The 21,713-nt window shown below is 40.7% G+C and overlaps 1 protein-coding gene across 2 annotated transcripts in view; it reads left to right on the forward strand.

Moving 5' to 3' along the window:
* COBL (cordon-bleu WH2 repeat protein) overlaps positions 1-21,713 on the forward strand; it is a 287,608-nt gene that overhangs the window by 182,120 nt on the left and 83,775 nt on the right. The window contains exons 8-9 of one of the 2 annotated variants that reach the window (XM_055126472.1): positions 12,434-12,572; positions 16,105-16,266. In XM_055126472.1, coding sequence (XP_054982447.1) covers positions 12,434-12,572; positions 16,105-16,266 — 301 coding nt within the window. The remainder of the gene's footprint in view (positions 1-12,433; positions 12,573-16,104; positions 16,267-21,713) is intronic. The other variant, XM_055126473.1, reaches the window with a different exon arrangement.

The following is a 21,713-nucleotide window of genomic DNA, read 5'->3' on the forward strand; positions in this document are numbered from 1 at the left end:
CATGAAAACAATGGCATGAAGTAGGCACCTAGTAAAATTTTGAGTAATTGGACAGTCAAACTCTGTAGCTCTATGAACTGTGACCCAGACACAAGAAAGTGAAGACAAGATGAGAGGACAGGTACTTGAAATGATTCGGCAATCCACGGGGAGATGAGAGTAGCAGAGGTGCTGTGAGCTCGCAGGGAGTGGTGCGCTCAAGGAAGTGAGCCAGAAGGAAGGCTTAGGGATTTCTCTGATATATCCAACACGAGAGGCAGCAGGAAAGACATGGTTATGTAGACCGGTAGGTATGAATGTTGATTTGGGACACACTGTGTCTCAGGTGTCTTCAGGAAGCATGCGTGAGAAAAATCAGAAAATCAGTCAGTGGTTTCCTCAGTATAGAGGGTGAACACACTGAAGAAGCAGTTGGAAATGCAGAGAAAAAGAAAACAGAAGGAAAAGGAGGGACACTGAAGATCATCAAGCACACACATGCAACCAGAAACAGGAAAAGAATCTGCAGGAAACCGCACAGCTCTAGAAGGGCAGGTGTAGCGATACGTGGTCACAGGAGCATTTCACTTTTGTCCTGGACACAGACCAGATCTGGGTTTTGATTGAGGGCGAGAGGGCTAGAGAACTTCACACAAGGATGCCTGCGGCACTGGGGGAGGGAAGGGGCTGTGGGTGGTGCTGACCGAGCTGGCTGGCTCCAGCAGAAGGCCAGCAATCCCAGCCTGGGCTTCTCGGCACAAGTGCAGGTGCTGTTGAATACCCGTCATTCCTCTTCCTTAAAGCGATGTTCTGTGGATTGGCAACTTTTTAAAATCAGCACTGGCATAGCCCTGTCAAAGGATTTTTCTATCATTACTTAAAAAAAAAGTTGTTATCTTTTACAGGTAGCACATATTTCTAGCTGATACAGTTTTAGCAGAAACAAAAATTACCCTTTCACAAATGTTGAAAGTGAAGTGATATAAGATTCTCTGGTACACATTGGAATGTGAAGGGGAAATCAGACTTAAGAACCCCATGTTAAAAATCTCTATTTAAAAAGGAAAAAAAATATTCTGCTTTAGGGCAATATGCTCTAAATAAAGTAGAAAGAAAGTGCTTACACAGCAGCTTCTGTTTCTTCTCCTAACTTTCCACACAGCACGTGTGGTGTTTTTCTTTCTGGAGCTACCGAAGATGGTGATGACAGAAATGATTTTTCCTGGCATTGCGCCTGCTCACACCTGTGAAAAGGGCTTTAATTTTAGCAGATGGAATATAAACAACCCAGGAGTGTTGAGTTGACCTGAGGCATCAAGAGTTTAGAGTCTTTTTAGTCTTTCTGAGGAACCTAATAATAAAACAAAACTCCAAAACTTTTGATGAATACTGGAATTCTGCAGCTTGCAATGTATCTAACATGACCTAATTAATTAACATGATCTTTTACCTATCTAAGAGTAGCAGTAATTATGTTCGCTGTATCACTGTCATCCCATTGCTCATCGATTGCTCGTTAGATAAAACAGATATTTTTTTCCATCTGTTTACATTATTTGTGATGGAATTGAGCAGCCAGCAAACCATTGTGTGCCCCAAAATCTTCTAAGATTTGGATGTGAAGCCTCATTCACCTTCTTCAAATCTTGTCTCTAAATGTTTTTGAAATTTTAAATGGCATTGGTGAGAATTTGTGTATCTTGCTACAGGAACTTACAGTTGTATTTTAATATGGAAAAGTACACTGAAAAACTATACTTCTATTAAAAAATTATCACGACTATGCTTTATATCCATTTACTCCTTTAAATTCATTCTACATTCAGATACTGGTTTCAACACACAACACTCTATGCTTCCAGACCCCACACCCACTGGCTGACCGTGAAGTTCTGCCTGCAACAGCTCTTGGTGGTTTTGAAAGGTAGGAAGGAGTTGCAGAGAAAGATCCTCCTTTTCCCTCTTTTGCTGCTATGACATCAGCACTTGATCTGCAGCTTCTTTCTGCCTTCACCAAACATGCCATATTTAATTTATACTTTTAAAAATTACTTTATTTTTAATTATTTACTTAAGCACCATGATATACAAAATTATTGATAGCTGAGTTTTAGGCATATAGTATTCTAGCTCTAATCTCACCACCAGTGTCAATTTCCCTCCACCAATGTCCCTGTGTTCCCTCCCACTCTCTGCCTGCCACCTTGACAGGCATGTTATAAAGTTCGGAGGTTGTAGTTTGGATTTTGATTTTTCAGTGTTGTTTTGTGTGCTTTGGATTTATAGTTACACCGATCCCAACATAAAATTACCTGTATATCTAAGGTTCCTGACCCTTGTCCCCTGTAACTTTTCTTTCTCATCTTCCTTCACCCACTCCATTTTTTCTCTGTCATTCTCCTATCCTGTTGGATCAAGGGTAATTTAGGCATTCATCCTTCACTACTTTTCATTCCTCCTTCACTACTTTTCATTTCCTCATCCAGTTATTTTATATACCGCAGGTAAGTGAGATCATCCTGTTTGTCCTTCTGGCCTACTTCACTAAATACCTTCCAATTCCATCCATGTTGCAATAAATTGCATTATTTCATAATTCCTTGTAACTGCATAGTATTCCTTTAAACATAAATGATGTTTAAAGATGTTATATACCACATCTTTATAATCCATCCACATGTCATTGGACATCCTGGTTGATTCCATTATCTTAGCTTTTGTACTAAGTGCTGTAATAAGTAATGGCATGCATGTCTTTTTGCTTTGCTTTTTAAAAAAATTTATTTTATTAAAGCACCATGATTTACAAAGTTAGCATATGTCTTTCTGAATGAATGTTGTGTGTCCTGAGGATAGACCCTTAGTTATCATGAAAAAGAATAATAGGTTAAGTTGGATTAAAACTTAAATCTAAAGCAACCTCAATAGATTATAAATGTGTTGTCTTTATTTTCATGAAGCAGGACTTGATAATAAAACATATCTTAAAATCTAAAGATGTATCCTTTTAAAACATCTTATTTTTAAATTATATAAGCAGTTTAGAGGGAAATACTTTTAGGATGCATTGCCATCTTTTATGACCTCTCAAACTTCCACTTATTCTTTCTAGGAAACTTTGCATTCATTGTTTAGTGGTTATGAGAACAGACAACTTCAGTGAGAGGAACTGGTACGGATGAGTAGGGTTGAGCAGGAATCTTCCCATGGAACTGTGGCTTGATCCCATGTAGCTTTAGTTTGGGCTCTAAGATAATGAGGTTTTTCAGCAGGCCAGAATTTCCTTTGGCTTGGTGGTTCAGTTAATAAAGGAAATACAAGCATAATACCAGGTGTTCAAGTACCATTCTGCATATAATATTGTCTGTGCACGTGTGTGTTATGGTAGTCTAGGTACTGGCAGATTTATAAAATAATTTGTATTGTAAGATAATTTAATTATATAACAGACTGTAGAACATCTAGGAAATTAAGTCTATGTTGGTATAAGTGAAAGTATTCAAAATTAATCCATCTTACTTTGAAGCAATCGGAATTTTAAATGTTTGGAATTAAGAAGCTCTTTCTTAGTGAGACAAAAGATCATATGAAAAAACATCCAGTGTGGTCACATTGGTCTCAAACATTTCTGGCCCATCCACTGTAGGGTGGATTAAACAGGTTTGGGGAGCCTAGGTTTGGGGAGTGAGAGGACTGTGGGCGTGAGCTCCACTGTACCGAATGGCCTTCTCTCACGTGCCCTGCATGTCCACTGTACTAACCTGCCTTCTCTCACGTGCCCTGCACCTCCACTAAGAGCACTGTGCAGCCCGCCCACAGCAGCTGCCTGGCAGCTGACACCACTGCCCACTGTTTCTATTGCCAAGAATATGGACTGTATACAGGGCTGGAGAGATGTTATAATGGAGAAAGCACTTGCATTGCATAGACTGAACCCAGGCTTGATCCCAGTACAGCATATCAATCCCCCATGTCTGAGAAGTGATCCCCTGAGCATAGAGCCAGGAATAATAAGCCCTGAGCTGCAGTGGTTGTGACACCTCCCAAGCAATAACAACAAAAGAGTGTAGATTTTCAAGTAATTGTAATTACTTGAAGTGGTAGTCCTGTGTTCAATCCCTGGCACCCATATGGTCTCCTAAGCTCACCAAGAGTGATTCTTGAGCACAGAGTCAGTAGTTACCTCTGAGCATCACCGGGGGTATCCAAAAAAACACAAACAAAATAAATAACACTTGGCAGAAATCTGCCTGTTTAGCAGGTGTCAGACATTTCTTTTGACTGAAGGCAGTGTTATTCATCAGATCCATGGAGTGAATTCATTTTGCCTGACTGAAACTGTGTCCCTGATGCTTAGTAACTCCCCACTGCCCTCCCCAGTAGGAGAACTCTCCGATTTCTCCCCTCATCACACCTGTGTCTATGAGTGGCCATTGCATGTGCGTCCCAGAAGTGGACGTGCAGTCCTGGACATCTCAGAGGCGTGATTGGTTTTCTATGCATTGTCTTGCTCATCCAAGTCAGACCTTACAACACGACCCTTTTTTTTTTTCACCTGGCAATGTTGAGGGATTACTTCTGGCTCTGTGCTCAGGAACCATTCCTGTAAGGTGCCGGGAGTGGGACATTACCATTGCTGGGAATTAAAGCTGAAATGACCTCATGCAATGCAAAAGACTATTTCTCCCAGTACTATTTCTCTGACATTGACCTCGTTTTTGAGGGAAGAATACTTTAGCAGTTTATTTTACCATGAACATTTAGGTGGTTTTTACATCCTTGCTGTTTTGAGTAGTGCAAATACCAATTGATGATCTTGATTTCAGTGCATATAAAATTCGTATTGTCACTGGGTCCTGATAAAAATGACTAAGTGGAAAAAGATAAATGTGAGTATTCTCCTTGTAGCATTATTTGAAATTTCTACAAATTGGAAACAAAAAATCCCAAATCGTAAAGATGTTACATTGGTATTGAGGTACAGGGGTGGAGCACTCCTGTCAGCATCGAGGGGTCATCGTGGTGCAGAGCAGCTGTCTCTCAGAGTGTACCCTTGCTGTCCTGACTGTACATGTGCGGTTCAGAAAGGAGGAAGGATGCAGGGTGTCCATTAAGTCTAAGGAAGGTTACCTCCTGGAAGTAGTGCTGAATTTCACCCATGCTGTGTCTGCTCCTGTGTGGGAGACCGTTGGCTGTGCTCAGGGTTTACTCCTGGATCTCTGCTGAAGCATTGTTACTTGCAGAGCCCAGGGGTTTATAGGTGCTGGGGATTGAACCTGGGTCAGCCGCATGCAAAGCAAGTGCCCTACCTGCTGTCCTCTCTCTCTCCAGCCCAAGGTACCTCATATGTAAAATACCTGTGTCAGAGCATTCTCCCTTTCACACATTGCATCCTCTCATTCAGTTCTTCTATACACCATATATAAATGATATAATCTTGATTTTATGGGGAGGAAAAGGGCAGAGATGGATGGAAATTCAGGAGGGGAAAAGAGAGAAAGAGAAGACATAACAGAGGCTGGGAGTAGAGGGGACCTGAGTCCAGCAGTGGTGTAAAGAGTGGTGTGGCTGAATACCCAAACCAGAAAGTCAACAACACTAAGATAAAGAGATCCAAACTCCAACAACCCAGGTTAAAATGTGCCTGTCAAAATGGCAGGTGGGAGGTTGGGTGGATAGGAGGGAGCCTGGAAAGCCCGTTGGAGGAAAGAAGACATGGATGGTAGGATTGGTGCTAGAACATAGTATACCTACAACCAAAATATGAATAACCTTGTAAATCTTGGTGCTTCAACAAAATGGTAATTTTTCAATGCTTTATCATTCTTTAAAAATAATTCAAAGTATTTACTAAGTATTTACAAAGTTATTGATAGTTGGGTTTTAGTCACTCAGTATTCCAACACCAGTCCCACCACAGTTGCCAACCTTCCTTAGCATTCCCCTGCTCCCCTACAACCCCCCCCCCCCACTGCCACTTTGACAGCCATGTATCAAAGTTTGGTGGTTGTAGTTTAGATCTCCTGTTTTACAAAGTGGTGTTGAGTCTGTGCTTTGGATCTATAGCTATACTGCTCCTTTACACCTCTTATGTACTTGGAATCTCTTAACCCCTTTTCCCTCTTGCTTCCTGACTATCTCTTCTTCATCCCTCAATTTCTTTCTTTCTCTGCCCTTCTTACTATATTCAGGGGTCAAGCAAGGCATCATGCCTTTCAAATATTGTATTCCCTCATCCATGTCATGTGTTTGTCCTCCTGGTTTACTTGATTTAGAATGGTATCTTGCAGCCCCATCCATGATGCAGCAGATTTCATGATTTCATCTTTCCCTCCCCCTACTACTGTGTAGTATCCCATTGTGTATATGTGCCACATTTTCATGATCCACTCATCTACCATTGGACACCTAGGTTGATTCCATATCTTAGCTATTATACTAAATACGGCAATTAATAATGGTATACACATGTCATTTTGAAAGAATTTTTTTAAATACTTTTATTAAAGAGTCATGATTTAAAAAGTTACTGATAGCTTTGTTTTAAGTATAAATAATTCAACAACAATCCCTCGACCCTCCTGCGGTGATAACTTCCCTCCACTACTGTTCCCTCCCAGCCCAACCCTTACTCTACGGACCCTGCCTGTCAGCTTGACAAGCACATTACAGACTTTCAGCGGTTGCTGCAAAGGTCTATGTCTTGGGTATGTGGCTATACTCCTACTCATGTCACTGGGACATCTGAAGCCCTGATGCCTGTTAACCCATTACTTCTTATTCTCTTCTTCCTCCCTTGACTTTTCCTTCTTGCTCTGTATCCTCTCTAAACACTAGAATCAAGGATGATCGAAGAACCCCCTTTTACTGCAATATATTTGCTCATCCAGTAGTCTATATTCCACAGATAAGTGAGTTCATCCTGTGTTTGTCTTTCTTATTCTGACTTATTTCACTCACCATATCTGCCAGTTGCAACCATGTTGCAGTAAATTGCATTATTTCATCATTCCTTGTAACTGCATAGTATTCCATTGTTTATATATGCCACATCTTCATAATCTACTCATCTGTCAGTGGACATCTAGGTTCATGCCATATCTTAGCTATTATACTGAGTGCAGCAATGAATAATGGTGTGCATATGACCTTCTGAGAGAGTATTTTTTGCCCTGGGGATAGATGCCCAAAAGTGGAAATCCTGGGTTGTATGGCAGCCCCCCAGCAGAGAGTCTCTTGCCCGCATGCCTGGCTGTCTTCCCCGGGGCCCCTTGGAGGAGATGGGCTCCAGCTTCCCTCCCCGCCCTGAGCAGAGGTCCCAGTGGCCGAAGACCTCCAGAACCTAGCCACAACCATGCTTAAGGCCCCTCTCCACATGTTCGGACAAGCCTCACTCATGAAGGTACCGGCAGAGGAACCCAGGTGTGTGTAATCCCATCAACGGCCAACATCCAGAGACTTAAAAGCAAGCTACATTCTGGGGGAAAAGGCAGTTCAGATAGAGAAGGGAACATCAAGTAAGCTCTGGTTGGAGGATCCACTCGGGAGGGGAGATGCATGCTGAAAGTAGACTATAGATTGAACACGATGGCCACTCAATACCCCTATTACAGACCACAACATCCAAAAGGAGAGAGATCAAAAGGGAATGCCCTGCCATGGGGGGGAGGGGATTGGGAGGTGGGAGGGATACTGGGTTCACTGGTAGTGGAGAATGGACACTGATAGAGGGAGGGCGCCCGAACATTGTATGAGGGAAACACAAGTATGAAAATGTGTGAATCTGTTACTGTACCCTCATGGTGATTCACTAATTTAAAAATTTTTAAAATTTTTAAAAATTAAAAAAAAGCAAGCTCCCAGAAGCGATATCTTATAACCTAATTCTCCCTCTGGGAGAAACTGGAAGGTACTGAGAGTTTCCTGCCCACATGGGAGAGCCTGGAAAGCTTCCAATGGTGTATTCATATGCCAAAGCCAGTAACAAGCTGGGTCTCATTCCCCTGACCCTGAAAGAGCCTCCAGTGTGGCATCGTTGGGAAGGAGAGTGGAGAGAGGCTTCTAAAATCTCAGGGATAGGATGAATGGAGAGGTTACTGAGACCACTTGAGAAATTCAACGATCAAAGGGATGATGATGATGATGATGATGTTGATGATGATGATGATGATGATGATGATGATGATGGCAGCCCAACTCTAAGTTTACTGTGAACTCTCCATACTGTTTTCCATAGGAATTTTGTCAGACAACATTCCTATCAGCATAGATGAGAGTTCCTTTTTCACCACATCCCCACCAATACAGATGGTTCCTACTATTTTTTATTTTGATATGTGTCATTCTCAGTGGTATGAGATGGTATCTCATTGTCATTTTGATTTGGATTTCTCTGATGATGCTGATGCTGAGAATTTTTTCATGTGCTTTTGGCCATCCACCTGTCTTCCTCTGAGAAGTATCTGTTCATTTTCTCTCCCATTTGTTGATAAGGATTTTTGAATTTCTTTATGTTGATCTTTCTAAGTACTCTATCGTGGATATCAACCTTTATCTGATTTGTTGAATCCAAATATTTTTTCTCTGAATGAATGTTGTTTTTTGTTTCGGTTTTGGTCTTGGGAGAAGATAGCCAAAAGCAGAGTTTCTGGGTGATATGGCAAGTCAATTTTAAGTTTATTGAGAACTCTCCATGTTGTTTTACACAGAGGTTGAACCAGACAACATTCATACCAGCAGTGGATGAGAGTTCCTTTATACCCACATCCCACCAATACAGATTGTGCCCAGTATTTTGACATATGTTATTCTCTGGTGTAAGATATCTCACTGTCATCTTGATTTGGATTTCCATAGTGATGGCTGATACTTTGTACTTTTTCCTGTGCTTACTATCTGCCTGCCTTCTTCTGAGAAGTTCATTTCTTCTCCTCACATTTTAACAGGGGTTTTGGATTTTTTTATTAATCTTTGTCAGTACTTTATATCTTTTGTATACCAACCTTTTGCATCATTCTTTCTTGATCCCTACAAACATTTATTTATTCATATAATGCAAAAGTTCTAGACTAGGTGGACATTCATAGACTAATAAAACATGTTTTTTTACAGAGAACTTAGCTTGCTGTAGAGTCATCAGTACATTAGAGGAAAGGGCAGACTACTGAGAGTCTGATCAAAATACGTTTTGTGCATCACTGTGAGATGGGCTGCCCCTGGGGGTAAAATGTAAAATTTTAGGACCCTTCCTGGAGAAAGTAGCTTTAAAGAATAAAGAGGATTTCAACAAGGACAGAAACACTGGAAGGCCAAAGACATTATAGACTGACTGGGTGGAAAAACAAAACAGTTTGAGGAAAGAAAAGAAATCATGAACTCACTGTGGCCCCACTTTGAATGGCAAGAAGGAGGGAAGGGAGGGAGGGAAAGAGGGATGGTGGGGGGGGGAGGGAGGGAGGTAAGGTGGGCTGGAGAGCAAGGAGAGTTGTGTGGCAGAATGAATGTTTGGTGAATGAGTAAATTGTAAATATCTGACCTAACAATTTTATTAAATAAAATAGATAAGCCTACAAATGTCTTTCCTTTGGCCGAACACTTAAATCCTAGAATATATTTGCCCCCACAAAAAAACCATAATGAGAACATAATGTAGTGGATTGAAAATTTATAAAAGTATATTAAAATAATACATACAACATATATGCATTGATCTCTTTAATGTTTTCCACGTAACACTTCCAAATAATTTTTTTAATATGCCCACTATGTTACAATATACTAAGTGGGACATATAAACACCATGTTTGTCTGTCTCTTTATATCAGAAGATTTAATATCACCATTCAAAACTGGAAAACTGTTTTCTATTAGTCTGAGATAAGGAAACTATCAGTAAAATAATCTAAGATTCTTACTTAAAGTCATATCAAGTTCAGTCCCAATCTTGCTCACTTATTAACTACATGATCTTTGGAAATTATCTTCTACCAGATTCATTGTATGCCTTTATAGAACACAAATAATAATTTTTTCAGATTTTTGAAATAGTCATGAGTTATAGTTTCACCTCTAGTAACTATTTAGTATATCTTTGTTGCTTCCAATTTTTTCTTGAAATTTGTAAATATATCTACTGAAACATGTTGTTTAAACACTTTATTTTTTTTAAGTTTTTGTTTTATTGAATCATTGTGAAAAAAAATACAGAGCTTTCAGGTTTAAGTCTCAGTCACATAATGATTAAACCCCCATCCTTTCACCAGTGCACATGTTCCACCACCAAGAACCCCAATATACCCCCCGTTCCACCAACCCCCCACCTAAGTAGCTAATGATCTTCACTTTATTCTCTCTATACTTTGAATACATTCAATATTTCAATAGAGAACTCACTATTATTGTTTGGAATTTCCCTCCAACAATCAGGCCTGCTGAAAAGGCATTATTTAATAATTTCTTTTTATTGCTGAGAATGAAGACTATGAGCTCGCAGCTGCGCTGTTTTGGATTTCTGATATTTTAGCTCAGTTCACAGTCTAGATGCATTTCTGTAAGAAGCTGCTCTGGGTGCCAAAATGGGTTATAAAACCTCTCGGATCATAGTATTTAGGAGCAGAGGTTCTGTTTCTTGTGCCGCAGCTCCGGATCTCTGTTTAAACACTTTAAACTTAAAAAAAATCTGAGAAAAAAAGTGTTTTTGTCCATTAACAGTAGTCTTCAAAAAAAAAAATCCAGTCTTCATTGAAAGTCTCAGATGTAGCTAAACATTGCTATTTAGTTTATTAATCATATATATAATATAATATGTGAAATCACTTTGTCTTGAACAAATGTTTCTTAAGTGACTATGATTTTCTCTGGTAGAACTATTGGTGACAAATCTGGGCCACCTTGGCACAGCCTCCAGGAGTTTGAAGCTTTCCAAATCTCATAACAAGGGGTGAGGGAGAACTTACTTCACGGGGTGAAGCTGCATTTTCAAATTGTATACACCAGATATGCATCATTCCTTTCCTGTCTAATGACCTCCAACTTAATTTCAACACTGAGAAAATTTTAGAACTCATAATTATTATATGATCATCACTGGGAATTTGTTCTAAATAACCAGCATGAATTCACAGAAGAACCATGTCCCTAAAGAAGGCCAAATAAAGTATAGTATTGGACAAGATTTCTAGCCTATAAGATTATTTTCATATTATAGAATTCTCTTCATAATTTGTCTATGAGCGATTGAAATTGGGAAATTGAAGTGTTTTTGAATCCATAGTATTGCCTGTTATAGTATGGAATTAGCAATCACTGATTAATTGAAGGAATAAGTTAATGAGTGAATTTAAGTCTCTTATGTTCTAAAAAGAGATTGAGGAGTGTTAACTAGAAATTAAAGCAAAGCTAGACTTGATAGCACTTGAACAATCATGATTAATGAGTATACTCTTAGCCCTGGAAGGACTCCAAAGGCACTGTGTATTAGCGCCTGTCAGTATAACATCACCACTCAGTGGAGAGCAGAGCCGAGGCTAAGATAGTGCATGCACCTAGATGGTCAGTCAGCACACCTTACATTGGAGTGTGCCTTATCGGCACACAATTGAGAAGGTGACAAAGATGACAGTGCATAGGTGACAAGTGTATGCATGCAAAACTGAAGACTTCTAAGCTTGCCTACCACCAGCAGTCAAAATTTGCCTTCAGAGCTCCTGCTGAGAAAGAAAGTAGAGCTGAAATACTGCCTCCAGATCACAGACAGGTTCCATGCGTGGAAAATATAAAGAACATTCATGTACCAATGAGGGCTTTACCCACTTGGATTCCTCTCTGAAAGGCCAGCATCCACCTCCAGCAGGAAGTTGAACTATTCCCCACATGGAATCAAATACTGCGAGTCTGTGTATTTGGGGATTCCTGAGTGAACCACCCAGTTTTCTGGCCTACAGGACCTCCTGTTAGCATATATATATGTATATTATATGAGCAGATAGCCAAGGATTACTAAAATATAAAGTTCCAGCAAGAGAAGAAAAAAATGGAAAAATATAATGCAATAAATAACACCCTTTAAAGATATATGTGTCTCTTTAAAAAAATATATATGGATGTATCTGCACCAGAATGATAGTATAGCAGGTAAGGTGCTTGCCTTGTATGGGACTGACCCAAGCTTGATTCCCTGGCATCCCACATGGTCCCCCAAGCAGCACCAGGAGTAATTTCTGAGTCAGAGCCTGGAGTAACACTGAGCATCCCAGGTGTGGCCCAGAAACAAAACCAAAAAAAAAAAAAAAAGGAAGAAAAGAAAGGGAAAATAAATATAAATACATCTATATCTACATTTATGGCCAGAAATAAAGAAGATATTAATTATCTCTAGAAAATAAACTTGGTATCAGAGAGAGTTGGAGAAATAGTACAGGATAAGAACCACCTCACACTTTTCTGTGCTTCACAGGTGTCGTTGGGCTCACAGATTGATTTACAGAAAAAAAAGAGGCGGGCACCGGCTCCTCCTTCACCACAGCCTCCACCCCTGACCCCTGTTGTCCCAACACGCATGGAGGACAAGGAGGAGAAGAGGAAGAGCGCCACGGGTGAGTGAGCACGTACTTCGCATGGGGGTGTTGCTGGCATGAGGTGTGTGCATTGCTGCTAATTCCTGCAGTGGCCGCCACAGGGGCAACTAACCCTAAGAATACTCATGCTGAAGAAGGAAAGCTGGAAATGAAACACCTGTGAGTTCCCTCTAACCTCGGGCACGTGTCTGAGTCTGCTGTGGGCGTGTGGAAAGAAGGAACTGAGGAAGGGAAGAGGTGAATGATGGGGAGCCTGAAAATGGACGTGTGACTTGTTTCTGGATGCATGATACATTCTCAGATGCTGTTTTGCATGACATCTGACATTTAAAACCATTTGGATCCTAGAACTTATCATTAGTGTTGATAAAATCCTGTAATGTTTGGATCCCCTTGTATAAAATTCATCTCCATTTACATACCTCCTAGGTATGTCACAAAGGCCAGTATTCTTAAGGAAAAATAGAACTCAAAGCAAAGAAGGTGGATTCACAGTCCCCCTGCCCCCCCAGAGATCTACTCCCTGTTATGGCCCATCTGCTTGTGTTAGAGGTGAAGGAGAGAGAAGTGACAGATACCACTGATCTTTGTTTTAAAACCAGTGTTTGTTCTTTCACTTAAGTAATAACAGAAGGGCTCTGAGTGTGCAGGGCTCACGTGCCCGGCACCCTCTGATTTCAGAGGTGCAGCAGTGTCCAACCCAGAGCATTGCGCTCACACTCCCACTGTAGTGGTACGCTTAGCACCACCCTCACCCTCCCTCTCGCCCCCCACCCTCCGTCTTTCCCTTAACCCAATGCCTAAAGCATCAAAAGGAAACAAATGCCCAGAGTGAAAAGTGCATTTTCAGGAGTGGAAACATTAATATGAGCTATTGGCTCTTTGTCAGCATTTTTTTTTTTTGGCTCTAGGTAAGAGCTCACTTTTAATGCCTTAGCATTTCACAGCATTAGACTTGATTATCCGAATAGATAGTATCCCATATTTCATGTCAGTTCATCTTTTTTCCAAAAATAAAGTGTTACCAAGTTTTAAAAATTTGATGAGTATCTCACTAGGATAAACATAGTTTTCTTATTTTTCATCATGAGACTGTTCTGACTTCCAAGCTGTTTCCCCACTATTTTTCTAGAGTCCCTGGTCAAAATTCTAAAAACTTACGCTTCAACTGGTAATGCCATCCCAACCTCTAGACCAGAAAGTAAATTTTTGTTTAGAAATAAACTCCTGATTTAGCCACAAAGGACTGAGATATCATGCCCAGTAAATTTGGAGAACCAGGCTAGGCCTGCGAGTTGGCCTGCTAGCCAAGGGTATCAGAGAATGGAGGTGGTGTTTTAAAATTGGGAATACCAGTGGAGTGAAGTGGACACTCTTGGTGGGATTAGTGTTGCAATATTATAGCCCTAACACTCAACTATTAATAACTTTATAAATCATGATTCTTTAATAAAAACATAAACAATAAAGATTTAAAACTATAGGGATAATTTCTTTACTCAAGAACTTGTTACAAGGAGAACGTATTGGTATAATAATCCATACCATCAAAATCTCCCTCTAATCCATAGACTTTGACTTCTGAGGGTTGAAAATGAGGACAATAGTCACCTCCCAACTGAAAATAACTGAGTGTTTTCTAAGTTGAAGGAGCATGGAAGGAAATTGTTGGCCGTCTCAGGTTAGTTGCCCATCTCCACGAAAACCCTTAGACCTAAAGCTATGCTGTCAGCAGCACAAACAGAACGTTAACCAAAGGCTTGACTTTACTAAGTTAAAAGCGAAATCATTTTTAAATATAATTGCTATCCATAATACAGTATGTCATGCATCTTTTCCATTCATATACCTAGCTATAAAAAGAAAGTTTTATTAGTTTACTTCATAAAAATAAATAAACAAACCTGTTTTTATTAAAATAAGAATGTTCACTTTGCAAAAATAGTATAATAGGTACTTGGATTGGGACCTTGACGCAAATTTCTTGATAAACACAAATAGACCTTGAGTGGCGAGCTTGTCCCTATACCTGCCCGTTGATGATGCTTCTGTAGGTAATGACCCTCTCCTAGAGGAACAAATATCTGCTTCTAGAAAAGAAATAAATAGTCATATTTCTTGGTGATGGTCATAGGGCTTTGAATTTACTAATTTTCAGAAAATTCTAAGCTTTAAAAGTTGAAGAAAGTATTTTAAAAAAATATGAGGGAACATTTTATTTTGAATTGCTCACACCCACATACCACCTTGGAGTATGTAATGCCTTTTCATTTATGAGGTTCTCTTACCTTTCTCTCTCAGGTTTTCTAAGTAACACTACTTGACTCCAAAAATAATGTTTAGCATGACTTATGACACCAGTAATTCAAACATCTATTATTACATTGAGTTACAAAATTTTTATTTATTGAAAAATCCATTTTATAGAAAATATAAATCTTAAATGCTTAAAAAAAATCAAAGAGAATTTCTGTGGTGGTTTGAGAGGCAAAACTTAGCAGCAGATACCATTTCTCATCTTTCTCAAAGTCAGGATGCTCCTTAAATCAATGTGAAAGTAATTACTCTTCAAACTAGAAGAGGATGGTAATACAAATCAATGACCTGAAAGAGTACATTATATTAGTGGTATTAGTGATTCTTTTCTAAACTAGAACTGGAATAGGGACACACGAAAACTATGTGATGGGGCTGAAGCAATTATTCAATGGGTAGGGCATTTGCCTTGCATGTGGCCAACCCAGGTTTGCTTCCCAGATCCCCTTACGGTCCCTTGAGACTGCCAGGCCTGATCTGAACACAGAGCCAAGGGTAAGTCCTGAGCACTGCTAGTGCAACCCCAAACAAACAAAAGACCCACATGAATAAACTTTAAAAAACAATCTGTGAAAAACAGTTATCATGAATAAAAAAATGTTTTACCAGGGTTGTGTATGGGGCTTTTAAGAATAGTTTTAAGCCTCTTATTTACTATATAAACTTACAATATTTGCAAGGAGCAGAGAGTTGGCTCGGCATGCCGAGCACGTACCCTGCATGTAGAGGGCCAGGTTCTCTCCCGGTACCATGAGATCTCCTGGGCACAGAGCTGGGACAGCCCCAAACCCCATCCCTGTCCCCCGTTATTGTACCTGCCAGAAACAAGTTACAACCAGAGAGTATTTCCAAATAGACTGAAGCCTAGGGCACTCCATGTGTAAAACATTAAAGTATGAGCATAGCTGACTATGAGTCTGTGGTGTTGGATTTTGTGCCAGATATAGTTAAATTTGGTGCCATTGGATTAGATTTGGTACCAGTTGTGACTGGATTTGGTACATGATATGATTGGATTTGATGTGGGTCACGGTTGGACATTGTGCTGAGCATGACTGGACAGTGCCAGGTGGGACTGCACTTAGTGCTGGGTGTGGCTGTGTTTGGTATCAACTGCAGCTGCATTTGGTGCCCGAGAGAACGTGGCAGGGGTAGGTGCTGGATTGAGCTCCCTGATGGCGGGCAGGGTCTCTGGATGATACCTTCTGAAGTAAACCCCATTGATTTTATGTAGGTGTTGGACGACTGGTACCACAAAAGCCTCCCAGAGGCACTGCTCGGGGACCTCCCCAATTAGTGCTCCCCCCACCCCCGCCCTACCCCCCTACTGAGGCTGAGCCGCTGGGTCTTCCAGGGGAAGGAGCTGTTGACGAGGCCTCTGATCTGAGACTGACACGTATGTGCCTCCTGTTTTCTTCCCCTAGGTGTTCTTATTGTCTCCGGCCTCTGTTTCCAGACTTGCCGTTCTTGTCTTGAGGTGTTTTGTCTTTTTCTTTTTTGTGTGTTTGTTTTTCTTTTTTTTGGGGGGGGGTGCCTCTCCTCTCCAGCCTTTTATTCTAAATGCTCAATGCAGTGTGTCCAGCTGACAGTGAATGCTCTCTAGATGCCATGCAGGTACCCAGAGGATGCTTAGACCCATGCTTTCTTTAGGTGTGGTTAGACAGACTTGTATCTAGTGGGTGTAGGCAGTCATTGTGGAGCTAGTGTTCCTCCAATTAAACTCAGGCTCAGAGTTTGTGCAAACAGCAGAGGAACCCAACCCTGAATTGCTTTGGTTGACAGACACAACTTTGGTGGGCTATAAAGTTCAGGGAATGTGGTCAAGAGCGAGGTGTGGAACTAGAACCTGTGAAACGTCAGAACTGCTGCCCTATGGGAAAGGAACAGAGGGGCCCCAGGTGGAAGCAGCTGCAGGCAGCACTAAATACTTGCTTATATTTTATTTCTGGCCGTACCCTAACTGAAAGCAGAATATCTTTCAGTGATAGGTGACCACTCTGCTTACTATTCAGGTGATGTCATCTGTGCATTGACCTGTGATCCTCCAACCACCTTAGTTACAAAGATGCTTTGTGAGAATTCAGGAACAGTCCAGGATGGCATTTTCCTGCCAGAGAATAGTAGTCCGCACATGTGTGCAGCAGCTGGTCAGTGTGCTTGGCTTCCACCAGGGGAGGCTTCCTTTTTTTTTTTTTTAATGACTTTCTTGGAAATGTCAGCTGACTCACTGCCAGCTTCTGGGTAAAGAAGAAAATTGTTGAATTACCCACTTCTCTGGTCAAAGAATCTTGATTCTCTTCCTCTTCATAATATTTTTTAATCCTAAAATTATTTTAACCACCTTGGCTTTGGATATGATTCCAAGTGCAAATTGCTAGTAAGAGATTATACACACAGGTGGCAACTGATGTTTAGAAAACCTGGAGTAGTTTATTATTTTTTATTGAATCACCATGCACTACAAAGTTATAATGATATTTATGATATTCTTTTAGGCATATATTATTTCAACAACAGTTTTTATTTCCCTCCACCAGTGTCCCCAGATTACCTCCCACCCCTGCGACCTGCCTCTGTGCCAGAACCTTCCCCTTTCCATGGTCCTAGTGTTCCCTTCCCTAACTTATCCCTCACCCTTGCCCCAGTGCCAAGCTTCCTGCTGAAGGTCTTCCTACTGAATTGGTTGTTCTCTTGCTCTTCATTTCTATTACCATCAGACATGTGATATTTCCCTAGAAGCAGAGGTATCTTTAAGGATGAAAGTACTGACCAACCAAGTAGACAAACAGTGTGATTACATTAAACTAAGAAGCTTCTTTTTTTTTTCTCTGATCCTTTAGATGAATTTATTTATTTTTTTAAGTGGATAATCTTTATTGCAATATTTTTGGGAACCTTTTGTTATAGAATAAAGACTGCATTTTGGGCCCCACTACCCTTCTGTAACCAGAATGCCTATTGTTTTTTTTAAATTATTCTTTTATTGAATCACCAAGTTACAAAGCTTTCAGGTTTAAGTCTCAGTTATACAATGCTCAAACACCCATCCCTTCACTAGTGCACATATTCCACCACCAAGAATCACAGTATACCTCCCCCTTGCCCCCACCTCCCCAGCCCCCCACCCCACATGTGTAACTGGTAAATTTCACTTTACTTTCACTTTACTTTGATTACATTCAATATTTAAACAAAAAATTCACTATTATTGATTTGGAGTTTCTCCCCCCCTAAAGTCGATCTGCTGAAAAGAAAGCATTTGGTAATTTGTTTTCCATTGCTGAGAATGAAGAGATATGAGGTCAGGAGGCCGCACTAGCAGCAGCATAGTTTTGGATTTCTGTATTTTAGTATTTTAGTAACTAAGTCCAGAGAAATATCTGCCAGAAATCGCAACATTGTAAGCTTGTACCTCTCAGCTACTTTATATTCCACATATGAGTACGATCTTTCTATATCTGTCTCTTTCTTTCTGACTCATTTCGCTCAGCATGATACTTTCCATGTTGATCCACTTATATGCAAATTTCATGACTTCATGTTTTCTGACAGCTACGTAGTATTCCATTGTGTAAATATACCAGAGTTTCTTTAGCCAGTCATCTGTTTTCGGGCACTCTGGTTTTTTGCATATTGTGGCTATTGTAAACAGAGCGGCAATGAACATGGAAATGCAGATGTCATCTCTACTATCTGTACCCCAAGGAAAAGGATGACCAGAATGCAAAGAAAGCCCAGAGATGGGAGAAATTACTTGCCCACTACTCATCTGACAAAGAATTAGTACTTAATATGCATAAAGCCCTGGTAGAATTCTATGGGAAACAGTATCTGACTCTATCAAAACTTGGAGCAGTTTAATCTCTGGAGAGACTCGGTCTGAAGCCTCCATCCCAAAGACTCTGACCTTCCTTCCAGGTGTTTCTTAGGGGTCCTCTCCTCACTTAAGAATTCTTGCATGGTTAAGGGGGGAGGATGGTACCTAGGTGGGGCTTTATCATCTGCTCCTCATTACCCCAACCGAACACAGACCTGAAGATCATCAGGGGAAACTACAGTCCCCAGTTAGGGGGCTGCTCAGAGACTCGTGTCAGACTTTCTTCTAGGTGTCCGTAATTCTGTGCAAACAATTCTCATCCCTGCCCTCAGCATATGGCAACAAGAGGCCAGAGGAGACCACTGAGGCAGTACCAACGCAGATAGACTCAGGTTGCTCTTGCCTGTGGCTTCATCTGCCCCGGTTCCATGATTTCTTGCCCCAATCCATGTGTCACTCACCATCCCTGCTTCTCTTCCTTGCTATTCCCCTCTCACACTCTGATAGATGCTAGTGAGGAGTAAAGGAGAAAGAAAATAGGATCAAACTCTTGGAGGTGTCAGGGGCCGCAGGACCTCACCCAGACCTGGCCCAGCTGCAGTCCCTCTCTCCCTTCTGCTACCAGGCCCTTCCTTCTGGCTGTGTGAACACCAAAGCCTAATTGCCCAACTTTCATTACACTAACTCAGTAGACCCAGTTTGACTGTGCTTTATAGCAGTAAAAGTGGGGATAGTTTACTCATCTCACTCATCTAGGCAACTGGCAACTTGGCTTCAGTGGTTTAGGTTTTTGAAACACTTAAGGAAATTGAATTCTTTGTTGTCATATTTTTAATTTTGTCACATCATTTCGTAATCTAGAGCTTCTCTCACCTAAATCTAAGGGAGCCTATTTTAGGTACAGGAGGTGTTGGGGTATGAATTTCTGCCTGCTCTTGGCATAGGCATCTAACCTACACCACCAGTGCAATTCTGGTATTTTGAAACTCCTGAATGAGAGACCTCAGAGGCAGTTTCATACTTGCATCCAGATCTTGTTGAGCTCCTTCTGAGTTCAGTGTTAGACCTATGCTCCTTATACAAGAAATAGTACCTTCATGCTGCAGATCTAGCCTGGGTATACTCGAGGACCAAGGGACTCACTAGGTTAATTACACTGACCATTCCTGGCCCAACCCACAGTCAAGTGTAGTAAAGTCTGTTGGCAGGGAGAAACTCAGCTGAAGAAGTCATGTCATAGCCAGGGGCTAACCTTTGAATAGGAACAGCTTGAATTCACATTGTGGTATCTTTAATCCCAAGCCATTGCTTGATTTATCACCTTACACTTTTCACCAGCCATGCTCAAAATTTCTCAGGGATATATCTGCTTTTTAATATTCATTTTAATTTGTGCAACAACGTGTAGATTGCACTTAGAATGTTAAAACGGGAGGAAAGTCACTTAAAAAAAGCTATGAGATTAAAAAGATTAATAAAAAGATTAAAAATTAATTTAAAAGATTCATAAGATTAAAAATGATTAATAATGGAAATTTTTACTGCATGAAGATACATTAAGGCATAAAATCAATATTCTATAAAACCACCTTTTGCTCAGTTTGCTCCCACTTGGGAACTTTTGTTCTAGAGCTTTCTGTTCTCTCTATCCCACCTTGATTTTTAGGTTACTGGATGGCTTTATTGTATGTCCCTCAGTGCTTCCAACATTCCTTGTTGTAGCCTTCTGCCAAACATTTTGGGTGAGAATTAAAATCAGTGTTAGGGTTAGTTTTGTATATTTGCTTGGGGGCAACACCTGACAATGCTCAGGGGTTACTTCTGGCTATGTACTCAGAAATTACTTTTGTTAGTCATGGGGGAACATATGGGATTCGGGATCAAACACAGGTCAGCTGCATGCAAGGCAAGTACCCAACCTGCTGTAGTATCTCTCCAGCCCATGTTAGGGTTATTGCTAGGGTTAACAATAGTGTTAGGGATATATTTGTAGTTACCATTAGGGTGATGGCTAGGATTTAAATTAGGGTAAACATAATAGGGTGTTAGGGTAGGATTAAGATTAGGGTCAGTTATAGGATTAATGTTAGGGTTAGGGTTAAGATTAGATTTAGGACTAAGATTTGGTTAAATTTAAGCAAATTAGGGTAGGGACTGGGTTAATATTAAGGTAGGGTTAGAGTTGGGTTTAGTATCCAGTTTTTAGTTCAGTATCTAACATACATATTTTCAGTGCCCCCATCTTTGCTTTTTCTGTTTTAAACATTTTCTGGTTTCTCCTGTCAGAATATTCTCAGTGGTATGGTGGGTAACTCCACTATGTTCCCCAGTGCTCACCAAGGCCTAAGTTTCCTTCTATATCTAAGTCTTTCTGATGAACAGGGACTGGATTTAGAAACACACACACACACACAACACAAGCTTGATACAATACTGGTATATCACTTGTTATCATACTGACTCCAGTACTGGGAGACCCCATGACTCCATCATGGGTACTCTTCATGATAAGGAGACATTTGAAAAGGAGAAATCGATGTGGCAGGGAATGTGAGGTTCTTAACAGGGAGCAATGAGGGCTGAGTCCTGTAGCCACACTAGAGGGTGTTTGGAGGCAGGGCTTTCTCCAGGAGAGCCAACAGCCTGATGAAAAACTGTGTATGCAACTTGTGAGGTATATTGAGGCAGAGACAGCCAGCTAAGCTTTGCCTTGATTCTAGACCCACAGGAACTTGGAGATAGACAACAAATGCTTATTGTTTGAATCGAGATCATTTGATCTGTAGCAATGTATAAATAATAAAACTTGCAAGACTTGGACATCTGTTTGAAAGGGACATCCCAAATACTACTGAAGGGGTCTGGGGACCACTCCCAGCAATTCTGGGATGGTTTCATGCTCAAGTTGGTCATGTGGTGCTGTTCCCAGGAATACTGGGACCTGCTGAGGCTCTGGAACTAGATCTCAGGGTGTTACAGGGACCTGGTGTGCAAGGGATCTTTGTATATGCTAATCATACACCCCT

This window comes from Sorex araneus, chromosome 2, assembly GCF_027595985.1.
Source record: "Sorex araneus isolate mSorAra2 chromosome 2, mSorAra2.pri, whole genome shotgun sequence".
In the NCBI taxonomy this organism is placed as follows: Eukaryota; Metazoa; Chordata; class Mammalia; order Eulipotyphla; family Soricidae; genus Sorex; species Sorex araneus.